At 45.4% G+C, this 24,904-nt stretch overlaps 1 protein-coding gene across 21 annotated transcripts in view; it reads left to right on the forward strand.

The window, feature by feature from the left end:
* Positions 1-24,904, forward strand: part of LOC106577377 (transcription factor COE3) — a 245,469-nt gene that overhangs the window by 173,493 nt on the left and 47,072 nt on the right. For 13 of the 21 annotated variants that reach the window (XM_045701134.1, XM_045701123.1, XM_045701135.1 and 10 more), the window contains exons 9-10: positions 6,385-6,518; positions 7,492-7,618. In XM_045701134.1, coding sequence (XP_045557090.1) covers positions 6,385-6,518; positions 7,492-7,618 — 261 coding nt within the window. The remainder of the gene's footprint in view (positions 1-6,384; positions 6,519-7,491; positions 7,619-24,904) is intronic. The other 8 variants (XM_045701126.1, XM_045701136.1, XM_045701128.1 and 5 more) reach the window with 1 other exon arrangement.

The raw sequence follows: 24,904 nt of genomic DNA on the forward strand, positions 1-24,904 counted from the left end.
GGCACTACATGGTGCCATTTGGGATGTACACTAACACAGTGCCATGTTGCCTTGGAGAGAGGAGTGCTGATTAGAGCTTCACAATGCGAGGCAGGAGCTGAACGCAGAGAGAAGTACGAACCCAACGCCTTTGTTCAGTAAACAAGACACATGGGACATGGGGAGGTGAGCTGGGAGGCCTGGTAGGTTGTGGGTAGTCAACACCAGACACAGGGGGACGTGGGGAGGTGAGCTGGGAGGCCTGGTAGGTTGTGGGTAGACAACACCAGGCACAGGGGGACGTGGGGAGGTGAGCTGGGAGGCCTGGTAGGTTGTGGGTAGTCAGTACCAAATCTTTCTCTGGCTCTCTCTCTTCCTCTCTTGGCTCCTTGTTGACTGTCCACTTGAAGCACAACAAAGCCAGAGATTCGTTGGAGTGTGACAAGTGATGTTGCGATAAGACACATGCAGGCGCCGAACCGCTTCCAGAAGACTTGGCATTATGAGAAAAATCACCAGAGAGCTGGCAAGCAGGGAGGAAGTGATGTGTTAGTCGTTAGTTAGTCGTTAGTTAGTCATTAGTTAGTTGTTAGTTAGTCGTTAGTTAGTCATTAGTTAGTCGTTAGTTAGTCGTTAGTTAGTCGTTAGTTAGTCATTAGTTAGTCGTTAGTTAGTCGTTAGTTAGTCGTTAGTTAGTCATTAGTTAGTCATTAGTTAGTCGTTAGTTAGTCATTAGTTAGTTGTTAGTTAGTCGTTAGTTAGTCGTTAGTTAGTTGTTAGTTAGTCGTTAGTTAGTCATTAGTTAGTCGTTAGTTAGTCATTAGTTAGTTGTTAGTTAGTCGTTAGTTAGTCATTAGTTAGTCGTTAGTTAGTCGTTAGTTAGTCATTAGTTAGTTGTTAGTTAGTCGTTAGTTAGTCATTAGTTAGTCGTTAGTTAGTTGTTAGTTAGTCATTAGTTAGTCGTTAGTTAGTCATTAGTTAGTCGTTAGTTAGTTGTTAGTTAGTCATTAGTTAGTCGTTAGTTAGTCATTAGTTAGTCGTTAGCTAGTGAATAATGCAATATAATATCCCAATACTGACATAAAAATGTAGAGGAAAACATTTGATGAATATTGTTTAATATATTATATAGTAAATATAGGTCCTTTATGATTTTTAAATAATATTTACAAAATTAATATAGCAATCCAACTAATTAGAATAATGCTAAGTTGTACCTAGCCTGCTTAGCCTGGTATTCCTGTATGTTGGGTGAACTTGGCTTCAGAACAGCCTACCTAGCCTGGTATTCCTGTATGTTGGGTGAACTGGTCTTCAGAACATCCTTCCCCAGTCTGGTCCTGTTCCAGCCCGTCCGTCTCTCCTTCTCTCTCTCGCTGGCTGGCTGCGTACGTCTGCTCTCTCCAATTTCCATCATTTGCTTGAGCGCATTGTGCACGTATATCATTAGATGGCTAACGCTGTCTGTGTAATTTGGTTTGCCATGCTCCCCATTGAACACATGTCCCCCCCTTCTATATGTGCATTGAAAATGCATGCTAATCACGGGCAGAATGGAGGTGGCTCATGCACGGCTCGGTTTAGAGCAACCCCGGACCCCCAGTCTCGGCCCCCGTCTCTCCCGTCTCCACGCTGGGCACCAAAGGGGGAAGCATTGAGAAATTTGAGTCGGTGTGTGTGTGTGTGTGTGTGTGTGTGTGTGTGGCTGTCTGAAGCCCCAGCTGCCAGCCAGCCCCTCCTGTGCCTCTGCTCTGCCCAGTCCACCCCCCACCCCCACCCAGCCTCTTCTCCCTAACCCCCCCACCTGCCTCCCTTTAGCCCCCCCAACAACCCCCCACCACAACCCACCCTTCCTTCCTTCCTTCCTTCTGTCCGTCCCTCCGTCCCTCCCTCACACCCTCCGTCCCTCCCTCCCTCCCTCCCTCCCTCCCTCCCTCCCTCTCACCTACAGAAAGTAAATTTGTTTACTGTAATTTTTGGTGAATTATTTGCTATAATTGGCATCGCTGATGAAGGTCAGTCCCTTTGAGGAGTCTTGTCTGTCTTTAGAGAGTTGATGCTTTTTCAAACGCTCCTGCCTGCAATTAAGAAAAGCAAATGTCACTCGCAAGCCTCAGAAATGAAAATTTGTATGAACTTATTAGCATGGAGTCAACAGTGCCAGTTAAGGGCAGCCCTCCCTCCCTCCCTCCCTCCCTCCCTCCCTCCCTCCCTCCCTCCCTCCCTCCCTCCCTCCCTCCCTCCCTCCCTCCCTCCCTCCCTCCCTCCCTCCCTCTCTCTCTCTCTCTCCCTCGCCCTCTCCCCTCTCTCTCTCGCCCTCTCCCCTCCATCTTTCTCCCTCCCTCCCTCCCTCCCTCCCTCCCTCCCTCCCTCCCTCCCTCCCTCCCTCCCTCCCTCCCTCCTGTGGCGGTGTGTGCTGTGGGCTCATGGCCCCTCTGCTACACAGGGAGATGCTCGTGGAATGAGCAAATACAACCTCGGCTGGTCCAACATTAAAGCAAACAAAGACTGGAGCCTTGTCTGGAGTGTAGAACACAACAATACCTAATGGTGATTAACCTGGCTGGCTGACAGAGAGCTAGCTGAGGGAAAGAGAGGGGGAAATCAATGCTTGATGGCAATGATTATATAGCCTCATTATTCATCATATAAATATAACCCATTATTATTTATCAATATTTTATCATTTATATTTTTATTAACAGATATATTTAAAAAAATTCCACATATTTTTTTAAACATAAATTCGTTTTTGTGCTGCTTTTATATAAACTGAATTACAATATTGCAATGATAGAAACATTGGTGTTACTGTGGTAGCTATTATAAACTCAGACATCTTAGCTATAACAAGGATGTTACAGTGGTACAGGATGATAGCTGGTATAAACTCAGACATCTTAGCTATAACAATGATGTTACAGTGGTACAGGATGATAGCTGGTATAAACTCAGACATCTTAGCTATAACAATGATGTTACAGTGGTACAGGATGATAGCTGGTATAAACTCAGACATCTTAGCTATAACAATGATGTTACAGTGGTACAGGATGATAGCTGGTATAAACTCAGACATCTTAGTTATAACTACCCCAATTACACTAAAAGGTTCTACAGATTACAAAACATCCTTTTGTGAATTATTTAAAAGGCTTTGTGGCTTTACAGTCAAAAGCACCTTTCCATTGTCTCTCCTTCTATCCCCGGTCAACAACAATAAGAGAGATGGACAGAAAAATAAAACACATTTAAAATGAAGGAGCAGTTAATGTAGAGGGTGGAGGAGTGAGAGTGGGGGAGGAAATACATTACTGTTAGTCACCTCCCTCCCACTGACCGTTTAGCATCAGGAAATAGAGCAGGACAACTGAGCGTTAATTGACAAAGTGTACATCTTTATAGTATCTAGTCTCTTTGTAGCAGAATCTGCATTCAGAATCCTCATCAAAGTGAGGCCAGTGGAAGGCTGGGTGTAGAAGAAGGTGTGATAAAAGAGAGAGAGAGAGAGAGAGAGAACATTCAAACGGGGGGCTGGGACGCTCTCTGTCCCTGACTGTTTGACTCAGTGATGGCTACTGGTGGTCCTGAGCTTGCTAGCACTCCTGTAACGATTCTGACATTTTTTGAATATTAACTACCTGTCAAAGGTTTTTTTCATTTTTTTTTGTTGTATTTTCTACATTGTAGGATAATAGTGAAGACATCAAAACTATGAAATAACACATTGCAATTATGTAGTAACCAAAAAAGTGTTAAACAAATCAAAATATATTTTATGATCGAAATTCTTCAAATAGCCACCCTTTGCCTTGATGACAGCTTTGCAAACTCTTGTCATTCTCTCAACCAGCTTCATTTGGTATTCACCTGGAATGCATTTCAATTAACAGGTGTGCCTTCTTAAAAGTTACTTTGTGGAATTTCTTTCCTTCTTAATGTGTTTGAGCCAATCAGTTGTGTTGTAACAATGGGGGGAGGGGTTATAGAGAAGATAGCCCATCTGGTAAAAGACCAAGTCCATATTATAGCAAGAACAGCTCAAATAAGCAAAGAAAAATGACAGTCCATCATTACTTTAAGACATGATTTAAGCCCACTAGAAAGTGTGTGCCCTTAGGCTTGGAGGGAAGCAAAAGTCATTCAGCTACCTAAGAATAGTAAATCCCCCTTTACTGGCTCAAATAGCCGACCAATCAGCCTGTTACCAACCCTTAGTAAACTTTTGGAAAAAGTATTGTTTGATCAGATACAATGCTATTTCACAGTAAACAAATTGACAACAGACTTTCAGCATGCCTATAGAGAAGGACAACAAGCACAGCACTTGCACAAATGACTGATGATTGGCTTAGAGAAATTGATGACAAAAATATTGTGAGGGCTGTTTTGTTAGACTTCATTGCGGCCTTGGACATTATCCATCATGGTCTGCTGCTGGTAAAATGTATGTGTTATGGCTTTACACCCCCTGCTATATTGTGGATAAAGAGTTACCTGTCTAACAGAACACAGAGGGTGTTCTTTAGTGGAAGCATCTCCAACATAATCTAGGTAGAATCAGGAATTCCCCAAGGCAGCTGTCTAGGCTCATTACTTTTTTCAATCTTTACTAATGAATTGCCACTGGCTTTGAGGAAAGCCAGAGTGTCTATGTATGTGGATGACTCAACACTATACACTTCAGCTACTACAGCGACTGAAATGACTGCAACACGTAACAAAGAGTTGCAGTTAGTTTCAGAGTGGGGGGCAAGGAATAAGTTAGCCCTAAATATTTCTAAAACTAATAGCATTGTATTTGGGACAAATCATTCACTAAACCCTAAACCTCAACTAAATCTTGTAATAAATTATGTGGAAATTGAGCAAGTTGAGGTGAGTAAACGGCTTGGAGTTACCCTGGATTGTAAACTGTCATGGTCAAAACATAATGATACAACAGTAGCTAAAATGGGGGGAAGTCTGTCCATGATAAGGCATTGCTCTACCTTCTTAACAGCACTATCAACAAGGCAGGTCCTACAGGCCCTAGTGTTGTCGCACCTTGACTACTGTTCAGTCGTGTGGTCAGTTGCCACAAAAAAGGACTTAGGAAAATTGCAATTGGCTCAGAACAGGGCAGCACGGCTGGCTCAGAACAGGGCAGCACGCCTGGCTCAGAACAGGGCAGCACGGCTCGCCCTTGGATGTACAGAGAGCTGATATTAGTAATATGCATGTCAATTTCTCCTGGCTCAAAGTGGAGGAGAGATTGACTTCATCACTGCTTGTATGAGAGGTATTGACATGTTGAATGCACCGAGCTGTCTGTCTAAACTACTGGCACACAGCTCGAACACCCATGTATACCCCACAAGACATACCACCAGAGGTCTCTTCACAGTCCCCAATTCCAGAACAGACTATGGAAGGCGCACAGTACTACATAGATCCATGACTACATGGAACTCTATTCCACATCAAGTAACTCATGCAAGCAGTAGAATCAGATTTAAAAAACAGATTAAAAAAAACACCTTATGGAACAGCGGGGACTGTGACGCAACACAAACATAGGCACAGACACACACACACACACACACACACACACACACACACACACACACACACACACACACACACACACACACACACACACACACACACACACACATGATAGCACATGCACTATACACACACGTACACATGGATTTAGTACTGTATATATGTGGTAGTGGTGGAGTAGGGGCCTGAGGGCACACAGTCTGTGAATATATTGTAATGTTTTTAAAATTGTATAAAGGCACACTTAACCAGCATGGTTACCAAAGCATTCTGCAGCGATACGCCATCCCATCTGGTTTGGGCTTAGTGGGACTATCATTTGTTTTTCAACAGGACAATGACTCAACACACCTCCAGTCTATGTAAGGGCTATTTGACCAAGAAGGAGAGTGATGTCTTCACAAATATTTCTACAAAGTAGAAAATAGTAAAAATAAAGAAAAACCCTTGAATGAGTAGGTGTTGTAGACCTTAGGACCAGTAGAGGCCTGGAGATGCTAAACGTGTTTATGTTAATTAACGGTCTTTTGCAATGACAATAACCCGGCTGACAAAAAATGTCATGACCGCCACAGCCCGAGTAACAGCCATATTTACCCCGACACACCATTTGCTACAGCAAGTCATTTTTTTCCTCTGGATTTCTGTAGCTAGAACAAACCAATAGTCTGTCGGTCTTTTGCCTTGTAAAAGATGCTAATGAGTTTTGTCTTTAACCACATGAGTAACGCTGCTCGGTCTGATGTAAGATCTGGCTTTTCAGTGCCTGGTGTTTTGTTTTATTATTCAGGCTAGTTGGTTAGTAGTCTAGCAGATGGGAAGGTCCTAAATTCTCTCTGTTGTTCTGTCTGTTACAAGCAGCTACCCCCTGCATCAAAGCCATCAGCCCTAGTGAAGGATGGACCACGGGAGGAGCCACAGTCATCATCATAGGAGATAACTTCTTTGACGGTCTCCAAGTTGTGTTCGGGACGATGCTTGTGTGGAGTGAGGTAAGAAGCCTTTGAAATGGTTCTTTATTCCAGACTCGGTGTTCTCATGTATACGTCAGAATCACTGTTGTATTTCAGAGCAATTAGCATAGAAAAAAACAACATAGATTTCTGAATTGTGGGAAAAAAGGATAAATGTTAGCATGTACCACACAGCAGTTTGTGTTAATGGAATCTGACACTTTACACAGCTTTGCTTATACTGTTTGCACCCTGTATAGTTGATCAAGCAGTCTGAAGCATGCTAGCTAATGGGCTCTTTTAGCTGCAGCTATCCCCATTAATATCAGCTTTGCTCCTGTGGAATAATCACAGGAGTAGATCAGAAGCTAGATAATGGAAAACAGGCGGGGAAAAATGTGAATCCGATTGAAACCAAGAAACCTCTCAGGAACGGGGAAAAGAAAACCGTTAAGGTCTCGCAAAAAACAATGGAACAATTAGGGGGCCTGAGATATAACAAGAGTGAATTAACACTGTGAGGGAAGGGGGCAGAGGGGAGTTGGGGGGAGGGGGTATGGACATATGGAGGCGTTTTTGATGTGAACCACGGCCCTCTGGCCCTTCCTGTGAAAAACCCCAAACCCCAAACCCAGAACATTTACTGATTAAAGAAAAGACCAAGAGACAACCCAGAAAACTTAGAGCTGAGAGCCGTTCCTTCAGGGCAGTGTGGCTGTGTAGCAGTGTGTGTGTGTGTGTGTGTGTGTGTGTGTGTGTGTGTGTGTGTGTGTGTGTGTGTGTGTGTGTGTGTGTGTGTGTGTGTGTGTGTGTGTGTGTGTGTGTGTGTGTGTGTGTAGCCTTGATACCCCAGCTAGATGACAGGCTAATTTAGACTCATTGCTGTAATTGACTGGAGCTGGCAAGCGTCACTCCACCAGCCAGAGTAGAGCCGGCAGTCAGACAGGCATCGCCCAGCACTTCACGCTGTTCACTCACCACTTCTGTTTGGTTCACCCATTGATTCCTACAGCTGATTACACCCCATGCCATCAGAGTGCAGACCCCACCCAGGCACATCCCAGGAGTCGTGGAAGTCACCCTCTCCTACAAGTCCAAGCAGTTCTGCAAAGGGGCTCCTGGACGATTTGTCTACACTGGTAAGACCATTACACTGGCTACTACTCTGTCTTAATGCTCCTTCTCTTAACCCTCACGCCCTCTCTCTGTCTGTCTCTCTGTCTCTCTGTCTGTCTCTCTGTCTCTCTGTCTCTCTCTCTGTCTGTCTCTCTGTCTCTCTGTCTCTCTCTCTCTCTGTCTGTCTCTCTGTCTCTCTGTCTCGTTCTCTCTCTGTTGTTCCCCCTTCATTCCATTGTTACTTTCCATTCTCCTCTCCTCCCTCTCTTCTCTTGTCTCTCTCACTCTTTCTGTCCCTTTCTCTCTCCCTGTCTGTCTCTTCATGCTCTGCTAAGAGCTGTGGAGTGGTGGCCCACCCAGCTGTAACAATGACTCCCAGCACTGCTCTGCTCTCCGGGCTGTAAAATGTGTGAGAGTTGCCTGGTTAGAGGTGATCCAAGGGGGCCTCTCTCTCTCTCTCTCTCTCTCTCTCTCTCTCTCTCTCTCTCTCTCAATTCAATTCAAGGGGTTTTATTGGCATGGGAAACATATGTTAACATTGCCAAAGCAAGTGAAGTAGATAATATACAAAAGTGAATTAAACAATAAAAATGAACAGTAAACATTACACTAACAGAAGTTCCAAAAGAATAAAGACATTACAAATGTCATATTATGTATATATACAGTGTTGTAACGATGTGCAAATGGTTAAAGTACAAAAGGGAAAATAAATGAACATAAATATGGGTTGTACTCACTGGTTTTGTAGGCAGTGTGCACATAGCCTGTCTTCTCTTGAGAGCCAGGTCTGCCTACGGCGGCCTTTCTCAATAGCAAGGTTATGCTCACTGAGTCTGTACATAGTCAAAGCTTTCCTTAAGTTTGGGTCAGTCACAGTGGTCAGGTATTCTGCCACTGTCTACTCTCTGTTTAGGGCCTAATAGTATTCTAGTTTGCTCAGTTTTTTTTGTTAATTCTTTCCAATGTGTCAAATAATAATCTTTTGGTTTTCTCATGATTTTGTTGGGTCTAGTTGTGTTGCTGTCCTGGGGCTCTGTGGGGTGTGTTTGTGTTTGTGAACAGAGCTCCAGGACCAGCTTGCTTAGGGGACTCTTCTCCAGGTTCATCCTCTGTAGGTGATTGCTTTGTTATGGAAGGTTTGGGAATCGCTTCCTTTTAGGTGGTTGTAGAATTTAACGGCTCTTTTCTGGATTTTGGTAATTAGCGGGTATCGGCTTAATTCTGCTCTGCATGCATTATTTGGTGTTTTACGTTGTACACAGAGGATATTTTTGCAGAATTCTGCATGCAGAGTCTTAATTTGGTGTTTGTCCCATTTTGTGAATTCTTGGTTGGTGAGCAGACCCCAGAACTCACAACCATAAAGGGTTGTGGGTTCTATAACTGATTCAAGTATTTTTAGCCAGATCCTAATTGGTATGTCAAATTTGATCTTCCTTTTGATGACATAGAATGCCCTTCTTGCCTTGTCTCTCAGAGTTACCTGTGGCGTTGATGTTTAGGCCAAGTTATCTATAGTTTTTTGTGTGCTCTAGGGCAACGGTGTCTAGATGGAATTTGTATTTGTGGTCCTGGCGACTGGACTTTTTTTGGAACACCATTATTTTTGGTTTTACTGAGATTTACTGTCAGGGTACAGGTCTGGCAGAATCTGTGCAGAGGATCTAGGTGCTGCTGTAGGCCCTCCTTGGTTGGTGACAACTCTCTCTCTCTCTCTCTCTCTCTCTCTCTCTCCTCTCTCTCTCTCTCTCTCTCTCTCTCTGCTGTAATCCTATCCCTGTCCCATCTAGGGAGGCAGCTGCCAAGTCCTGTTAATCTCAAACCATCACAACACATCACATGACTCATCTCATGTCTCACTGTGGCCACGCTTTTTCCGAAGACGGAAAATAAAAAAAACTGTGCAGAGAGACACATGTTGCATTGCAGAGGTAGTGTGTGTGTGTGTTGGGGACTGTGTGTATGTGTACATATGTGCGTGCCCGCATGTGTGTGTGTGTGTGTGTGTGTGTGTGTGTGTGTGTGTGTGTGTGTGTGTGTGTGTGTGTGTGTGTGTGTGTGTGTGTGTGTGTGTGCTTTCAGTCCTGGCTACGTGTGTGGGTTTGTGTTTATGTGTGGTGTGATAGTGTTTAGTAGTAGGGGTCACAATCTGGGACTGTCTGGGAGCCAGAGGCTGGTGAAGGCTAATCTATGGTCTGTAGCAGTTAGGGAAGGTGTGTGTGTGTGTGTGTGTGTGTGTGTGTGTGTGTGTGTGTGTGTGTGTGTGTGTGTGTGTGTGTGTGTGTGTGTGTGTGTGTGTGTGTGTGTGTGTGTGTGTGTGTGTTTTAGGGGCAGAGAAGAGAAGGAGTGCAGTGATGAGTGAGAACAGGTCAATGTCTGTCTGACCTGGAAGCTTCTGTCTGATCCCAAATTGACGAGGACATTATGAGATAATCACCAGGAATTACTCTCACTCCTTGAAACCTGATCCAGGACCAGCTAGGGCTCTGGGCTTTGGTTAAAAGTAGTGCACTATATAGGGAGTAGTGTGCAATATGGGCTGCACCCTAACATTTAACCCCCGCTGCAGGAATGGACCAGAGAACAAGAAGGCAGCTGGATCATGCAATAACAGTGTAGTGTGCTGTGTAAAGATACATATATACATTAACACATGAATGGTGCTAATTCAGTCATATGATATACATTAACACATGAATGGTTCTAATTCAGTCATATAGAGGTATATACATTAACACATGAATGGTTTTAATTCAGTCATAATATATACATTAACACATGAATGGTTCTAATTCAGTCATATAGAGATATATACATTAACACATGAATGGTTCTAATTCAGTCATATTATATACATTAACACATGAATGGTTCTAATTCAGTCATATAGAGATATATACATTAACACATGAATGGTTCTAATTCAGTCATAATATATACATTAACACATGAATGGTTCTAATTCAGTCATATAGAGATATATACATTAACACATGAATGGTTCTAATTCAGTCATATAGAGGTATATACATTAACACATGAATGGTTCTAATTCAGTCATATTATATACATTAACACATGAATGGTTCTAATTCAGTCATATAGAGATATAGACATTAACACATGAATGGTTCTAATTCAGTCATAATAAATACATTAACACATGAATGGTTCTAATTCAGTCATATAGAGATATATACATTAACACATGAATGGTTCTAATTCAGTCATATTATATACATTAACACATGAATAGTTCTAATTCAGTCATATTATATACATCAACACATGAATGGTTCTAATTCAGTCATATAGAGATATACACATTAACACATGAATGGATCTGACACCGTCATATTATATACATTAACACATGAATGGTTCTGACACCGTCATATTATATACATTAACACATGAATGGTTCTGACACCGTCATATTATATACATTAAAACATGAATGGTTATAATACCGTCATAGAGAGGTATATACAGTATACAGTTGAAGTTGGAAGTTTACATACACTTAGGTTGGAGTCATTAAAACTCGTTTTTCAACCACTCCACAAATTTCTTGTTAACAAACTATAGTTTTGGCAAGTCGGTTAGGACATCTACTTTGTGCATGACACAAGTCATTTTTCCAACAATTGTTTACAGACAGATTATTTCACTTATAATTCACTGTATCACAATTCCAGTGGGTCAGAAGTTACACTAAGTTGACTGTGCCTTTAAACTGCTTGGAAAATTCCAGAAAATGATGTCATGGCTTTAGAAGCTTCTGATAGGCTAATTTACATAATTTGAGTCAATTGGAGATGTACCTGTGGATGTATTTCAAGGCCTACCTTCAAACGCAGTGCCTCTTTGCTTGACATCATGGGAAAATCAAAAGAAATCAGACAAGACCTCAGAAAAAAATTGTAGACCTCCACAAGTCAAGTTCATCCTTGGGAGCAATTTCCAAATGCCTGAAGGGAGCACATTCATCTGGACAAACAATAGTACGCAAGTATAAACACCATGGGACCACGCAGCCGTCATACCGCTCAGAAAGGAGACGCGTTCTGTCTCCTAGAGATGAACATACTTTGGTGCGAAAAGTGCAAATCAATCCCAGAAAAACAGCAAAGGACCTTGTGAAGATGCTTGAGGAAATAGGTACAAAAGTATCTATATCCACAGTAAATCGAGTCCTATATTGACAAACCTGAAAGGCCGCTCAGCAAGGAAGAAGCCACTGCTCCTAAACCACCATAAAAAAGCCAGACTACGGTTTGCAACTGCACATGGGGACAAAGATCGTACTTTTTGGAGAAATGTCCTCTGGTCTGATGAAACAAAAATAGAACTGTTTGACCGTAATGACCATCGTTATGTTTGGAGGAAAAAGGGGGAGGCTTGCAAGCCGAAGAACACCATCCCAACCGTGAAGCACGGGGGTGGCAGCACCATGATGTGGGGGTGCTTTGCTGCAGGAGGGACTGGTGCACTTCACAAAATAGATGGCATCATGGCATCTGTCATGAAGTTAAAGCTTGGTCGTAAATTAATCTTCCAAATGGACAATGACCCCAAGCATACTTCCGAAGTTGTGGCAAAATGGCTTAAGGACAACAAAGTCAAGGTATTGGAGTGGCCATCACAAAGCCCTGACCTCAATCCTATAGAAAATTTGTGGGCAGAATTGAAAAAGCGCATGGAGCAAGGAGGCCTACAAACCTGACTCAGTTACACCAGCTCTGTCCTGAGGAATGGGCCAAAATTCACCCAACCTATTGTGGGAAGCTTGTGGAAGGCTACCTGAAACGTTTGACCCAAGTTAAACAATTTAAAGGCAATGCTACCAAATACTAATTGAGTGTATGTAAACTTCTGACCCACTGGGAATGTGATGAAAGAAATTAAAACTGAAATAAATCATTCTCTCTATTATTATTCTGACCTTTCACATTTTTGAAATAAAGTTGTGATCCTAACTGACCTAAGACAGGGAATTTTTACTAGGATTAAATGTCAGGAATTGTGAAAAACAGAGTTTTAATGTATTTGGCTAAGGTGTATGTAAACTTCCGACTTCAACTGTATTAACACATGAATGGTTCTAATACAGTCATATTATATACATTACCACATGAATGGTGCTATTTCAGCCCCATATAAAAGTTCCATATTTAAAGCGGGAAGGGAGTGTTAGTCAGACTAAAGGGGACTACAATGGGAACTATCATCAGACTAAAGGGGACTACAATGGGAACTATCATCAGACTAAAGGGGACTACAATGGGAACTATCATCAGACTAAAGGGGACTACAATGGGAACTATCATCAGACTAAAGGGGGACTACAATGGGAACTATCATCAGACTAAAGGGGACTACAGTGGGAACTATCATCAGACTAAAGGGGACTACAGTGGGAACTATCATCAGACTAAAGGGGACTACAATGGGAACTATCATCAGACTAAAGGGGACTACAATGGGAACTATCATCAGACTAAAGGGGACTACAGTGGGAACTATCATCAGACTAAAGGGGACTACAGTGGGAACTATCATCAGACTAAAGGGGACTACAGTGGGAACTATCATCAGACTAAAGGGGACTACAATGGGAACTATCATCAGACTAAAGGGGACTACAATGGGAACTATCATCAGACTAAAGGGGACTACAATGGGAACTATCATCAGACTAAAGGGGACTACAATGGGAACTATCATCAGACTAAAGGGGACTACAATTTGAACTATCATCAGACTAAAGGGGACTACAATGAGAACTATCATCAGACTAAAGGGGACTACAATGGGAACTATCATCAGACTAAAGGGGACTACAATGGGAACTATCATCAGACTAAAGGGGACTACAATGGGAACTATCATCAGACTAAAGGGGACTACAATGGGAACTATCATCAGACTAAAGGGGACTACAATGAGAACTATCATCAGACTAAAGGGGACTACAATGGGAACTATCATCAGACTAAAGGGGACTACAATGGGAACTATCATCAGACTAAAGGGGACTACAGTGGGAACTATCACCTGACTAAAGGGGACTGCTCTCCTTGTCAGTGATTAGACAGCATTACTCTGAGGTGTTTTGAGTAACCCAGTATTTTTTTATCAATTCATAGATTTTTTAATGCAGTATTTATTAACTGTTGTTGAAATACGATAATGCAATGCTTTAATTGCTATTTTGTCTTTGACTAATACTGATGAGGTATATTTTTGTTCTAATTTCTACACTTTAATATTCATCCCATAAAAGCCTTGGAATTATTCAATTCTTAACAATTTCTTTCTAATTTGTGTAAGCACTATTGATTGGAAACAAATATTAACCCATTTTTCAGTAGTAGTTAATTCTGAAACAGCTTTTTGAACCTGATGTCTAAAAGGTCTCTGTAGTTTAAGCGAGAGGAGGGAATGGTATTTTTTGGAAAAGTAAATGTATCTAATTGAATGGCCGTCTAGTTATTTAACCAAATTGTTTGGAGGAAATGGGTGTTAACAATCCTCCCAGCATGATTCTAGAATCAGAACAGCTCATGTAGAATTTAGAAGGTTCACACGGACCCCCCTCCTTTTAAGCGACACACCCACTCACCAGGAATGAAAGGAATTATCCCAAATGACGGGGAGTCGACATTGGCTCCCTAGTGAGAGCAGCGTACTGTAGAGGTTCAGTATGGCGTGTTTATGTGGACCACTTTCCCTGTTTGTGAACAGATGTGAGCAGAGCAAGGAAGATGTTCTCTCTCATCTGCTGTACACCCTGTATTGAAGAGAGGGAGACTTAAAAAGCCATTACTCAACTGTGACTCAATGAGGCCTCATGTTTCTACTAGAAAGGTCCCGGTACGTTACGGGATCAATGAAACTGATCAGCTCACTGTATAGTAAAGAGAAGTATCCACCCACAACCCTCCACATTCTCTACACTACATGTGGTAGTCACTTAAAAATGGCCCGTTCTTGGCTAGCATCCACCTTCACAATGGTTAGCATCTATCTTCACAACTGCTAGCATCCACCTTCACAACGACTAGCATCCACCTTCACAACGGCTAGCATCCACCTTCACAGCGGCTAGCATCCACCTTCACAATGGCTAGCATCCAACTTCACAATGGCTAGCATCCACCTTAACAATGGCTAGCATCTACCTTCACAATGGCTAGCATCCACCTTCACAACGGCTAGCATCCACCTTCACAATGGCTAGCATCCAACTTCACAATGGCTAGCATCTACCTTCACAACTGCTAGCATCCACCTTCACAATGGCTAGCATTCACCTTCACAACGGCTAGCATCCACCTTCACAGCGGCTAGCATCCACCTTCACAACGGCTAGCATCCACCTTCACAATGGCTAGCATCCACCTTCACAGCGGTTAGCATCCACCTTCACAACGGCTAGCATCCACCTTCACAATGGCTAGCATAAACTTTCACAACGGCTAGCATCCACCTTCACAGCGGCTAGCATCCACCTTCACAACGGCTAGCATCCATCTTCACAATGGCTAGCATCCACCTTCACAACGGCTAGCATCCACCTTCACAGCGGCTAGCATCCACCTTCACAACGGCTAGAATCCACCTTCACAACGGCTAGCATCCATCTTCACAATGCAAACTACACAATTCACCAACCAGCCTAGAAACCAAACTGTTATGACATCACAACACAGAGGTGTTTACAGGTCTTTGGTGTTCGTTGAGATGTGTCTGTAGTGTCAACAGCATCGGTGAGTCTGCTGGTTTAAAGAGACAGTCGATCATTATTTTCCTTCACAGCCAACACAAACGGGCTGTCTCAGAGGTCATCGCTCTTTAAACAAATGACTTCGTCTTCGTACTCGAAGCTGAAAATTTGCCCCCTTTAATTGCCTCCCACACTGCCTCTCTCTCTCTCTCTCTCTCTCCCTCTCAGTGCCTCGTGGCGTTGGACTGCTGGGTCAAGTGGTGTTGGATTTAAAACGTCAGTTAAATGTTACATGTTGAATGGTGGCAGCAGGGCAGGAATAATGAGGACACACAGAGGAAGGATCCAGAAGGCTGACTCTGAATGGGGTTGGACATACATATAAACTGTAGGGGTGCACGGGTCTAATGGTATGTGTAACTCTGGTGTTAAAGGGGCCTTTATCTGATGCTTTCCCATTGTGTCGTTCTGTGTGAGCCATGCTGTTACTGTTAGTGTAGCTGGGGCCTGAACAACCTTCTACACTAGTACCTCGTATAGTTGTAACCTTGTACGCTGTACAATTGTATCCTTGTACGCTGTACATTTGTAACCTTGTGCGTTGTACATTTGTATCCTTGTACGCTGTACATTTGTAACCTTGTACGTTGTACATTTGTAACCTTGTACGCTGTACATTTGTAACCTTGTACGCTGTACATTTGTAACCTTGTACGCTGTACATTTGTAACCTTGTACGCTGTACATTTGCAACCTTGTACGCTGTACATTTGCAACCTTGTACGCTGTACATTTGTAACCTTGTACGCTGTACATTTGTAACCATGTACGCTGTACATTTGTAACCTTGTACGCTGTACATTTGTATCCTTGTACGCTGTACATTTGTATCCTTGTACGCTGTACATTTGTAACCTTGTACGCTGTACATTTGTATCCTTGTACGCTGTACATTTGTAACCTTGTACGCTGTACATTTGTATCCTTGTACGCTGTACATTTGTAACCTTGTACCTTGTATACCTGTATGTCTGGTCCACTATCATGGCTATTTCAGGCTCCAGCCTTGTATCCTTCTTCCTTCCCGATAGAAAATGGTACAGCTGTTTATCAGTCCTATAGCTGTCTGTTCCTCTTCTCTTCTGTCCAATCCTTTGTGTCCTTTGAAGATCCGCTTGTTCTCGCTGTGTTTTTGTTGTTGTTGTGCTTTAACCTTGTTTTGTTCCTTGTTCCGCCGCGTCTTTTGTTACCCACAAGGCCGTTTGTGGTGGCAGGCGAGTGTCTGATACCTGTATCGGTTATCCATTGATCAGGCCTGGCAGCAGGAACAGGCTGTCAGGAAGATCCCAGAGAAATCAAAGAGCTTCCTTCTGTGTTTTGTCTTCCTGCCAATACTCCTCACTGTAATAAGTCATCCAGCGCTGAGCAGGCACTTTTTAACAGGACCTTCCAGATGTTACGTTTAAGCCCCTTCTATTGGATTGGACGGAGAAACTTGTTTCTTACTCCCTTTGTTGTCCTATCGGCTTGTTAGTAGCTGCTCTGATGAGTTCAGCTAAAAATAAAAAATAAAAAAAATATTTGCCTAAAAATGTTGGCAGACACTTTTTTATTTTTATTATATTACCTGAAATTTGGAGACAGACAGAGATATTTTCTTCTTGTGTGGGAGTGAGAAAGGGAGTGAGAAAGGGAGTGAGAAAGGGAGTGAAAAAGGGAGTGAGAAAGGGAGTGAGAAAGGGAGTGAGAAAGAAGGAATGAGAGAGCGAGAGAGAGAGTGATGAATCACAGAGCAAGAGGACGGAGATAGAGGAGAAAGAGGTGTGACTTGTGGTTGAGAGGTAATAGAGTCTTTATCATGGCTGCTGCCTCTTGAACACCCTTTATAACCCACCCTGAACTATGACAGGCTTCAGGAATAAACCTCAGCATTGCCTCTAATTGCATCAAAGCTATTGCTTTCTATTTAGGCATGGAGGCACGATTACTGACAGCCTGCATGGCCTTTCTGCCTCGCTGGAGGCCAGGGGAGGGAATAAAGACCGTGCCGACTGGGCTATCATACCGCCGACACTATTTGTCCTAATCAGTGACACTCATTTAACAGAATTGCTTAAAATGAACTATATCTCATACAGAAATGGTACATTTTACAGACCGCCATTCATCACAGGGAAATTGTGGTTGCCGGTAAACCTTTCCTTTACTTACAATGGGGATGGTGAGACATGCATCAAAATGCCCCCCCCCCAAAAAAAAGAAGATTTGCGAGGGAGAGCTGTCACACATTTATCAGGGAAAAAGGAACATTATTTGTTAATTTCCCAACCCGGCCCCTGACAGAGTGCTTCATCTTGTGGTCCCGTGCTGACCACCATGGTCCTTTCTGTTAGGAGGACAAGTCAAGCACATTTCTTTTTTTTTTTTTGCGGCTGCTTCTCTCTAACAAGATCCATTTGTCTATCAGCGTACGACACCTCTCTCCATCTCTCCATTCCTCCATACCTTCCTTTTCCACTCCAGAAGAATTTGACCAGCCGCTGGACTCTGTTTGTCTGTTACTCTCTGTGGATTTGGGTTCTTCAGTACGGTAGAGCCTGGGATCTAGCATTGGCCAGAGGAGGGTTGATAAATCACAAAGTTTTCTTGTCAAGGTGAATCTATCGACTTTACTGCACCAAAAAACTGAGGAAATGTAGAAGAGAGGAGACAGCCATTCATCATCCCAAAAAAGGACAAAGGGGTCATTTCACCGCTTCACTCAAATAAAGAAGACTGGAGATGTACTGTTGAAGTGTTCCTGGTCTTCTCCAGGCCTCCCTATTGGACACAGGTCCAGGCCTCCCTATTGGACGCAGGTCCAGGACTCACTATTGGACACAGGTCCAGGGCTACCTATTGGACGCAGGTCCAGGGCTCCCTATTGTCCGCAGGTCCAGGGCTCCCTATTGGATGCAGGTCCAGGGCTCCCTATTGTCCGCAGGTCCAGGCCTCACTATTGGACACAGGTCCAGGGCTCCCTATTGTCCGCAGGTCCAGGGCTCCCTATTGGGTGCAGGTCCAGGCCTCCCTATTGGACGCAGGTCCAGGCCCCCCTATTGTCCGCAGGTCCAGGGCTCCCTATTGGGTACAGGTCCAAAGTAGTGCACTATATATTGAATAGTGTATCCAGAATCTCCAGGTCTTCAGCAGCACTGTAGCACCAGAACCAGACTTCCTCTGCCATGTTCATTTAAAATCCATTATCACCAGTCCCAGGTCCAGGTTTCCCTTCCTGTCTTGTTATAATGTATGTCCATCATACCATTTCCTAACCATTTATCCTGAAACTGGGTTCTAATGCTATTTATTAGCGCAGTCACTCTCTCATTTATTTTTTAAAATTTTTTCTCCCCAATTTCGTGATGTCCAATTGGTAGTTATGGTCTTGTTCCATCGCTGCAACTCTGCTACGGACTTGGGAGAAGCGGAGGTCGAGAGTCTTGCGTCCTCCGAAACACGACCCTACCAAGCTGCACTGCTTCTTGACACACTGCTCGCTTAACGCGAAAGCCAGCCGCACCAATGTGTTGGAGGAAACACCGTACAGCTGGCGACTGAAGTCAGCCTGCAGGCGCCCGTCCCGCCACAAGGAGTCGCTAGAGCGTGATGGGACAAGGAAATCCCTGCCCGGCCAAACCATCCCCTAACCCAGACGACGCTGGGCCAATTGTACGCTGCCTCATGGGTCTCCCGGTCACGGCGGGCTGTGACACAGTCTGGGATCGAACCCGGGTCTGTAGTGACGCCTCACGCACTGCAATGCACCGCTGCGCAACTCGGGAGGCCTCTCTCCCTCTCCCTCTCTCTCCCTCCCTCTCTTTTAAAACTTAGATGTTTTGAGGTAGTAAAGATCACAACACATGGTGCTTTACAAACCCTGCTCCCAAACAACAAACCCTGCTCCCAAACAACAAACCCTGCTCCCAAACAACAAACCCTGCTCCCAAACAACAAACCCTGCTCCCAAACAACAAACCCTGCTGCCAAACAACAAACCCTGCTCCCAAACAACAAACCCTGCTCCCAAACAACATACCCTGCTCCCAAACAATATACCCTGCTGCCAAACAACATACCCTGCTCCCAAACAACAAACCCTGCTCCCAAACAACAAACCCTGCTCCCAAACAACAAACCCTGGCCCCCTATAAAAAAATACTAACAAAAAAACAAAACTATTTCTTGTTAAATACTAGCTAGCTCCTGTTTCAGCCTTTATCTCTATACTATCTACAGTACAATCCACCAGGCTCCCTCCTCCTCCTCCCCACCCCACGGACTGAGCTCTCTCCAACTCTTTCTCCCTTTCTCTCTCTCTCTCTCTCTCTCTCTCTCTCTCTCTCTCTCTCTCTCCCTCTCCCTCTCCCTCTCTCCCTCTCCCTCTCTCCCTTTCCCATTGTGAAGGTGGATGCTAGCCATTGTGAAGGTGAATGCTAGCCATTGTGAAGGTGGTCCGGCCCACTCTACACTACTTTGTAAAGAGTGTTGTTTGAATGCAATCCAATAGTTGTGGCCTAGCTAGGGTTGTTTCTCTCTTCACAGTGCATAAGACAGTCGAGTTATTATCTTCCTGGTGTGGTGCGTTGTCAAATCACCTTTATTTACGTCAGACACCCGACCCGGGCCAACCCGACCGCCGACTGATTCATGTGCTGTGGTGTGAAGGCAATGCCACATCTCACCAGGCCTGGTCGTCAGGAGAGGAGTTGGGGTCCTTGTGCCAATGGAACATCTGGGGGTCTGGTTTGGTTAGGATGGGAGGTGAGGTGGGAGTAGAGGGAGGGGTAGGGTGGGAGGTGAGGTGGGAGTAGAGGGAGGGGTAGGGTGGGAGGTGGGGAGGGAGTAGAGGGAGGTGAGGGGTAGGCTGGGAGGTGTGGTGTGGTGGAAGTAGAGGGAGGGGTAGGATGGGAGGTGAGGTGTGGTGGAAGTAGAGGGAGGTGAGGGTAGGTGGAGTAGAGGGAGGGGTAGGGTGGGAGGTGAGGTGAGGTGGGACTAGAGGGAGGAGAGGGTAGGGTGGTGAGGTGAGGTGGATGTAGAGGGAGGGGTAGGGTGGGTGGTGAGGTGAGGTGGGACTAGAGGGAGGGGTAGGATGGGAGGTGAGGTGTGGTGGAAGTAGAGGGAGGGGTAGGGTGGGAGGTAGGGTGAGGTGGGACTAGAGGGAGGAGAGGGTAGGGTGGGAGGTAGGGTGAGGTGGGACTAGAGGGAGGAGAGGGTAGGGTGGGAGGTGAGGTGTGGTGGAAGTAGAGGGAGGAGAGGGTAGGGTGGGAGGTGAGGTGAGGTGGGACTAGAGGGAGGAGAGGGTAGGGTGGGAGGTGAGGTGAGGTGAGGTGGGACTAGAGGGAGGAGAGGGTAGGGTGGGAGGTGAGGTGAGGTGGAAGTAGAGGGAGGAGAGGGTAGGGTGGGAGGTGACGTGAGGTGGGACTAGAGGGAGGTGAGGGTAGGATGGGAGGTGAGGTGAGGTGGGACTAGAGGGAGGAGAGGGTAGGGTGGGAGGTGAGGTGAGGTGGAAGTAGAGGGAGGGGTAGGGTGGGAGGTGAGGTGAGGTGGGACTAGAGGGAGGAGAGGGTAGGGTGGGAGGTGAGGTGAGGTGGGACTAGAGGGAGGAGAGGGTAGGGTGGGAGGTGAGGTGAGGTGGAAGTAGAGGGAGGGGTAGGGTGGGAGGTGAGGTGAGGTGGGACTAGAGGGAGGAGAGGGTAGGGTGGGAGGTGAGGTGAGGTGGGACTAGAGGGAGGAGAGGGTAGGGTGGGAGGTGAGGTGAGGTGGAAGTAGAGGGAGGGGTAGGGTGGGAGGTGAGGTGAGGTGGGACTAGAGGGAGGAGAGGGTAGGGTGGGAGGTGAGGTGAGGTGGGACTAGAGGGATGAGAGGGAAAGAAGGGTTACAGGGGAGAGACACTTCCTCTACTAATTAGTCTAAGAACATAACACTCTCACTGCCAGGGAGATGTGCTCTTGTAAAGGGGATATTTCATGTCATTGTTTGATGGCATGTAATTATACTGTGACTTGTGAAATCCAAGGCTGTAATTGAAACAAGTGGTAGAAATTGAGCACGATCTCTCCCATTCCCTCCCTCCCTCCCTCCCTCCCTCCCTCCCTCCCTCCCTCCCTCCCTCCCTCCTCCCTCCCCTCCCTCCCTCCCTCCCTCCCTCCCTCCCTCCCTCCCTCCCTCCCTCCCTCCCTCCCTCCCTCCCTCCCTCCCTCCCTCCCTCCCTCGCTACAATTTCCCCTTTCCCTCCCTCCCTCTCTCCCTCTCTCTCTCCCTCTCTCCCTCTCTTCCCTGCTATAATTTCCCCTTTCCCTCCATCTCTCTCTCCATCTTTCCCATTTCCCTCCCTCTCTCCCCCTCTACCATTTCCTCTTTCCCTCCCTCTCTTTCTCCCCCTCCCCATTCCCCCATTTCCCCCCTCTCCCTCATCTACCATTCCCCCTTTCCCTCCCTTTCTCTCCCCCCTCACCCATTCCCCCTTTCCCTCCCTTTCTCTCCCCCTCCCCCATTACACCTTTCCCCCCTCCTCTCTCTCCTTCTCTTCCCCCTCCCCCATTCCCCCTTTCCCTCCCTCTCTCTCTCTCCCTCTCTCCCCCTCCCCATTCCCCCTTTCCCCCCTCCTCTCTCTCCTTCTCTCCCCCTCCCCATTCCCCTTTCCCTCCCTCCCCCTCTCTATTTAAAGAAGAGAAAATAGGACCTCAGGATGATTAGGGTATATTTATCTCACCTCTTTGCTATTTTGAATGACTTTATAATGCTTCTTTAAATAGGTTGTCCTTGCTACTTCAGGAATGCTAGTCCTGCTCTGCTCGGCTAGTCAAAGACAAGATGGATGATAGATGTGGGGTTTAGCCTTCCCTGGCCTCTGTGTCTCCTCTCCTCTTCCCAGGTCTCGGTCCTGCCATACACTCATTGGGTCTGTCAAGAAATGGCACCCTATTCCCTATATAGTACACTACTTTTGACCAGGGCCCTATGTAGGGAATAGGGTGCCATTCAGAACAGAGACAGCATCTGTGATTGGAATCCATTGCCATATGTATTGAGAAATGAATGAGAAAGAAGCAGCAAAGTATTGACTATGAGAGGAAAACACAACTCATCCTAAATGAGGAAATCGCAGCAATAATTTAGCTGCCATTGATTTATTTTTTGCAGCTGCCCTGTCCTTGTATTGATCTTCATTTTACAATATTCAGTTGCACCTGCGATCGGCTGTGAGAGGGAACCAATTTGATTTGAAATCAGTTGGTTGGCTGTTAACCCGAGACTGGTACTACTACAGCATTCATCGATGTGGTTCACTAAGTACCGTTGGGCTAGTGGTGGGGGTTTGAGGTTGGGGGCTGGGGTCTGTTGTATTCTGCCTTTTAACAGAAATAGACTTGAAATGTAATTTCTGACAGAGTAATATTAAATATAACAGTGGGACCACCACCATCCCTCGGCTGTGTGTCCATCTCCTCAGCCTGCCTGTCTGCGCACGGCGCTTTAACCCTGGCAGGAACAATCTCCTTTCTGCCTGTCTGCAATTCAGCCCTCCCTCTCTCTCCCTCTCCTCCTCCTCTCTCCCTCTCCTCCTCCTCTCTCCCTCTCCTCCTCCCTCTCTCTCCTCCTCCTCTCTCTCTCCTCCTCTCTCTCCTCTCTCCTCCTCTCTCCTCTCTCTCCTCCTCTCTCTCTCTCATCATAATACCTGTGTCGGTTCAAAGTTCATGAAATTTCTATGAGCATTGATCTGTCGCCATTGATTTTTAAATGTTTTATTCGGCTGCTAGATCTTTTGAAGTTTTAATTTGCGGAGCGTTTTATTTTCTGGGAGAGTTCCCACCGGTGTCAGAGTGTATACGCGTGACGTATTGACTGGAACGCTTTGTGAAAAGGGGTCTAAATTCAAACTACTGTAGTTGAAGGGAATATTGTAGTCGCCATTTTTCAACAGTTTGTCCTTCTGTTTAAAACACCGGATGACGTTAGATATCCTTTTTGGTAAGGTTTCTGTTTGGTGTGAAAAAGCGTAGTGTTTCTAGTAGATCAGTAGCAATCAGTCGAGGTTCTGGAGTGTTCAATCATTTCATCCTGGCAGTCTATTTCACCTGGTCATGTTCACCTAGTTACCTCTCCCTGGAACATTTCATATCTTCAAGGTGATATAATTGCTATTGGCGTTTTCTACCCTCTGATCCGCCAGGTTAATGTGTAAACGACTTGTCAGCAAATAGCACTTTGTCCCTGGAATCACCAACACCCCCTCCAGGGGAATGACTTTAGAGGAGCAATTTGATTTGACTTTATTTAATTTTTTACACATTACCAGTGTTCCCTTTTTTTTTATATCTGTAGTGGAGTATAGAACAGACCCTCTGTCCTTCTCCCGCCCTGGTTCACAGTAACAGCATCCTCCCTGGCAGAGATAGTGGAGTATAGAACAGACCCTCTGTCCTTCTCCCTCCCTGGTTCACAGTAACAGCAGCCTCCCTGGCAGAGATAGTGGAGTATAGAACAGACCCTCTGTCCTTCTCCCTCCCTGGTCCACAGTAACAGCAGCCTCCCTGGCAGAGATAGTGGAGTATAGAACAGACCCTCTGTCCTTCTCCCTCCCTGGTTCACAGTAACAGCAGCCTCCCTGGCAGAGATAGTGGAGTATAGAACAGACCCTCAGTCCTTCTCCCTCCCTGGTTCACAGTAACAGCATCCTCCCTGGCAGAGATAGTGGAGTATAGAACAGACCCTCTGTCCTTCTCCCTCCCTGGTTCACAGTAACAGCATCATCCCTGGCAGAGATAGTGGAGTATAGAACAGACCCTCTGTCCTTCTCCCTCCCTGGTTCACAGTAACAGCATCCTCCCTGGCAGAGATAGTGGAGTATAGAATAGACCCTCTGTCCTTCTCCCTCCCTTGTTCACAGTAACAGCATCCTCCCTGGCAGAGATAGTGGAGTATAGAACAGACCCTCTGTCCTTCTCCCTCCCTGGTTCACAGTAACAGCATCCTCCCTGGCAGAGATAGTGGAGTATAGAACAGACCCTCTGTCCTTCTCCCTCCCTGGTTCACAGTAACAGCAGCCTGCCTGCTACGTCTCAGTCGGACTCGACAACAACAGCAGACTCTCTGGTTGACATGGTGTTGTATTTTCAAGGCCTGCTCAAAAAAAACAGTAATAATGAGGGTGGTCTGTTTTCAGCGAGGACAAAACTAACTGAATTATTACCAACGCATGATTGGGAAGTAGCAGGAAGATGAGCATTATTAAAATGAAAATGGAACTCATTTATAGCCTGAACCCAGCAGCTGGCGGGAGCAGACCAAGGTTGTGTCCCAAATGACACCATATTCCCTATGGACCCTGGTCAAATCTAGTGCACTACGTAGGGAATAGGGTGCCATTTTGGGGGTGCATTCCAAATGAATCCCTTCCTGTTTTTATTAAGGGAGTCAGATTATTCAGTCAGGAGGAAGAAATGAGAGTAAATTACCCCAGCTGTTCCTGGTCTTCTCTCTCTCCCTCTCTCTCTTCTCCCTCTCTCTCTCTTCTCCCTCTCTCTTCTCCCTC

Source organism: Salmo salar, chromosome ssa18 (assembly GCF_905237065.1).
Source record: "Salmo salar chromosome ssa18, Ssal_v3.1, whole genome shotgun sequence".
Taxonomy (NCBI): Eukaryota; Metazoa; Chordata; class Actinopteri; order Salmoniformes; family Salmonidae; genus Salmo; species Salmo salar.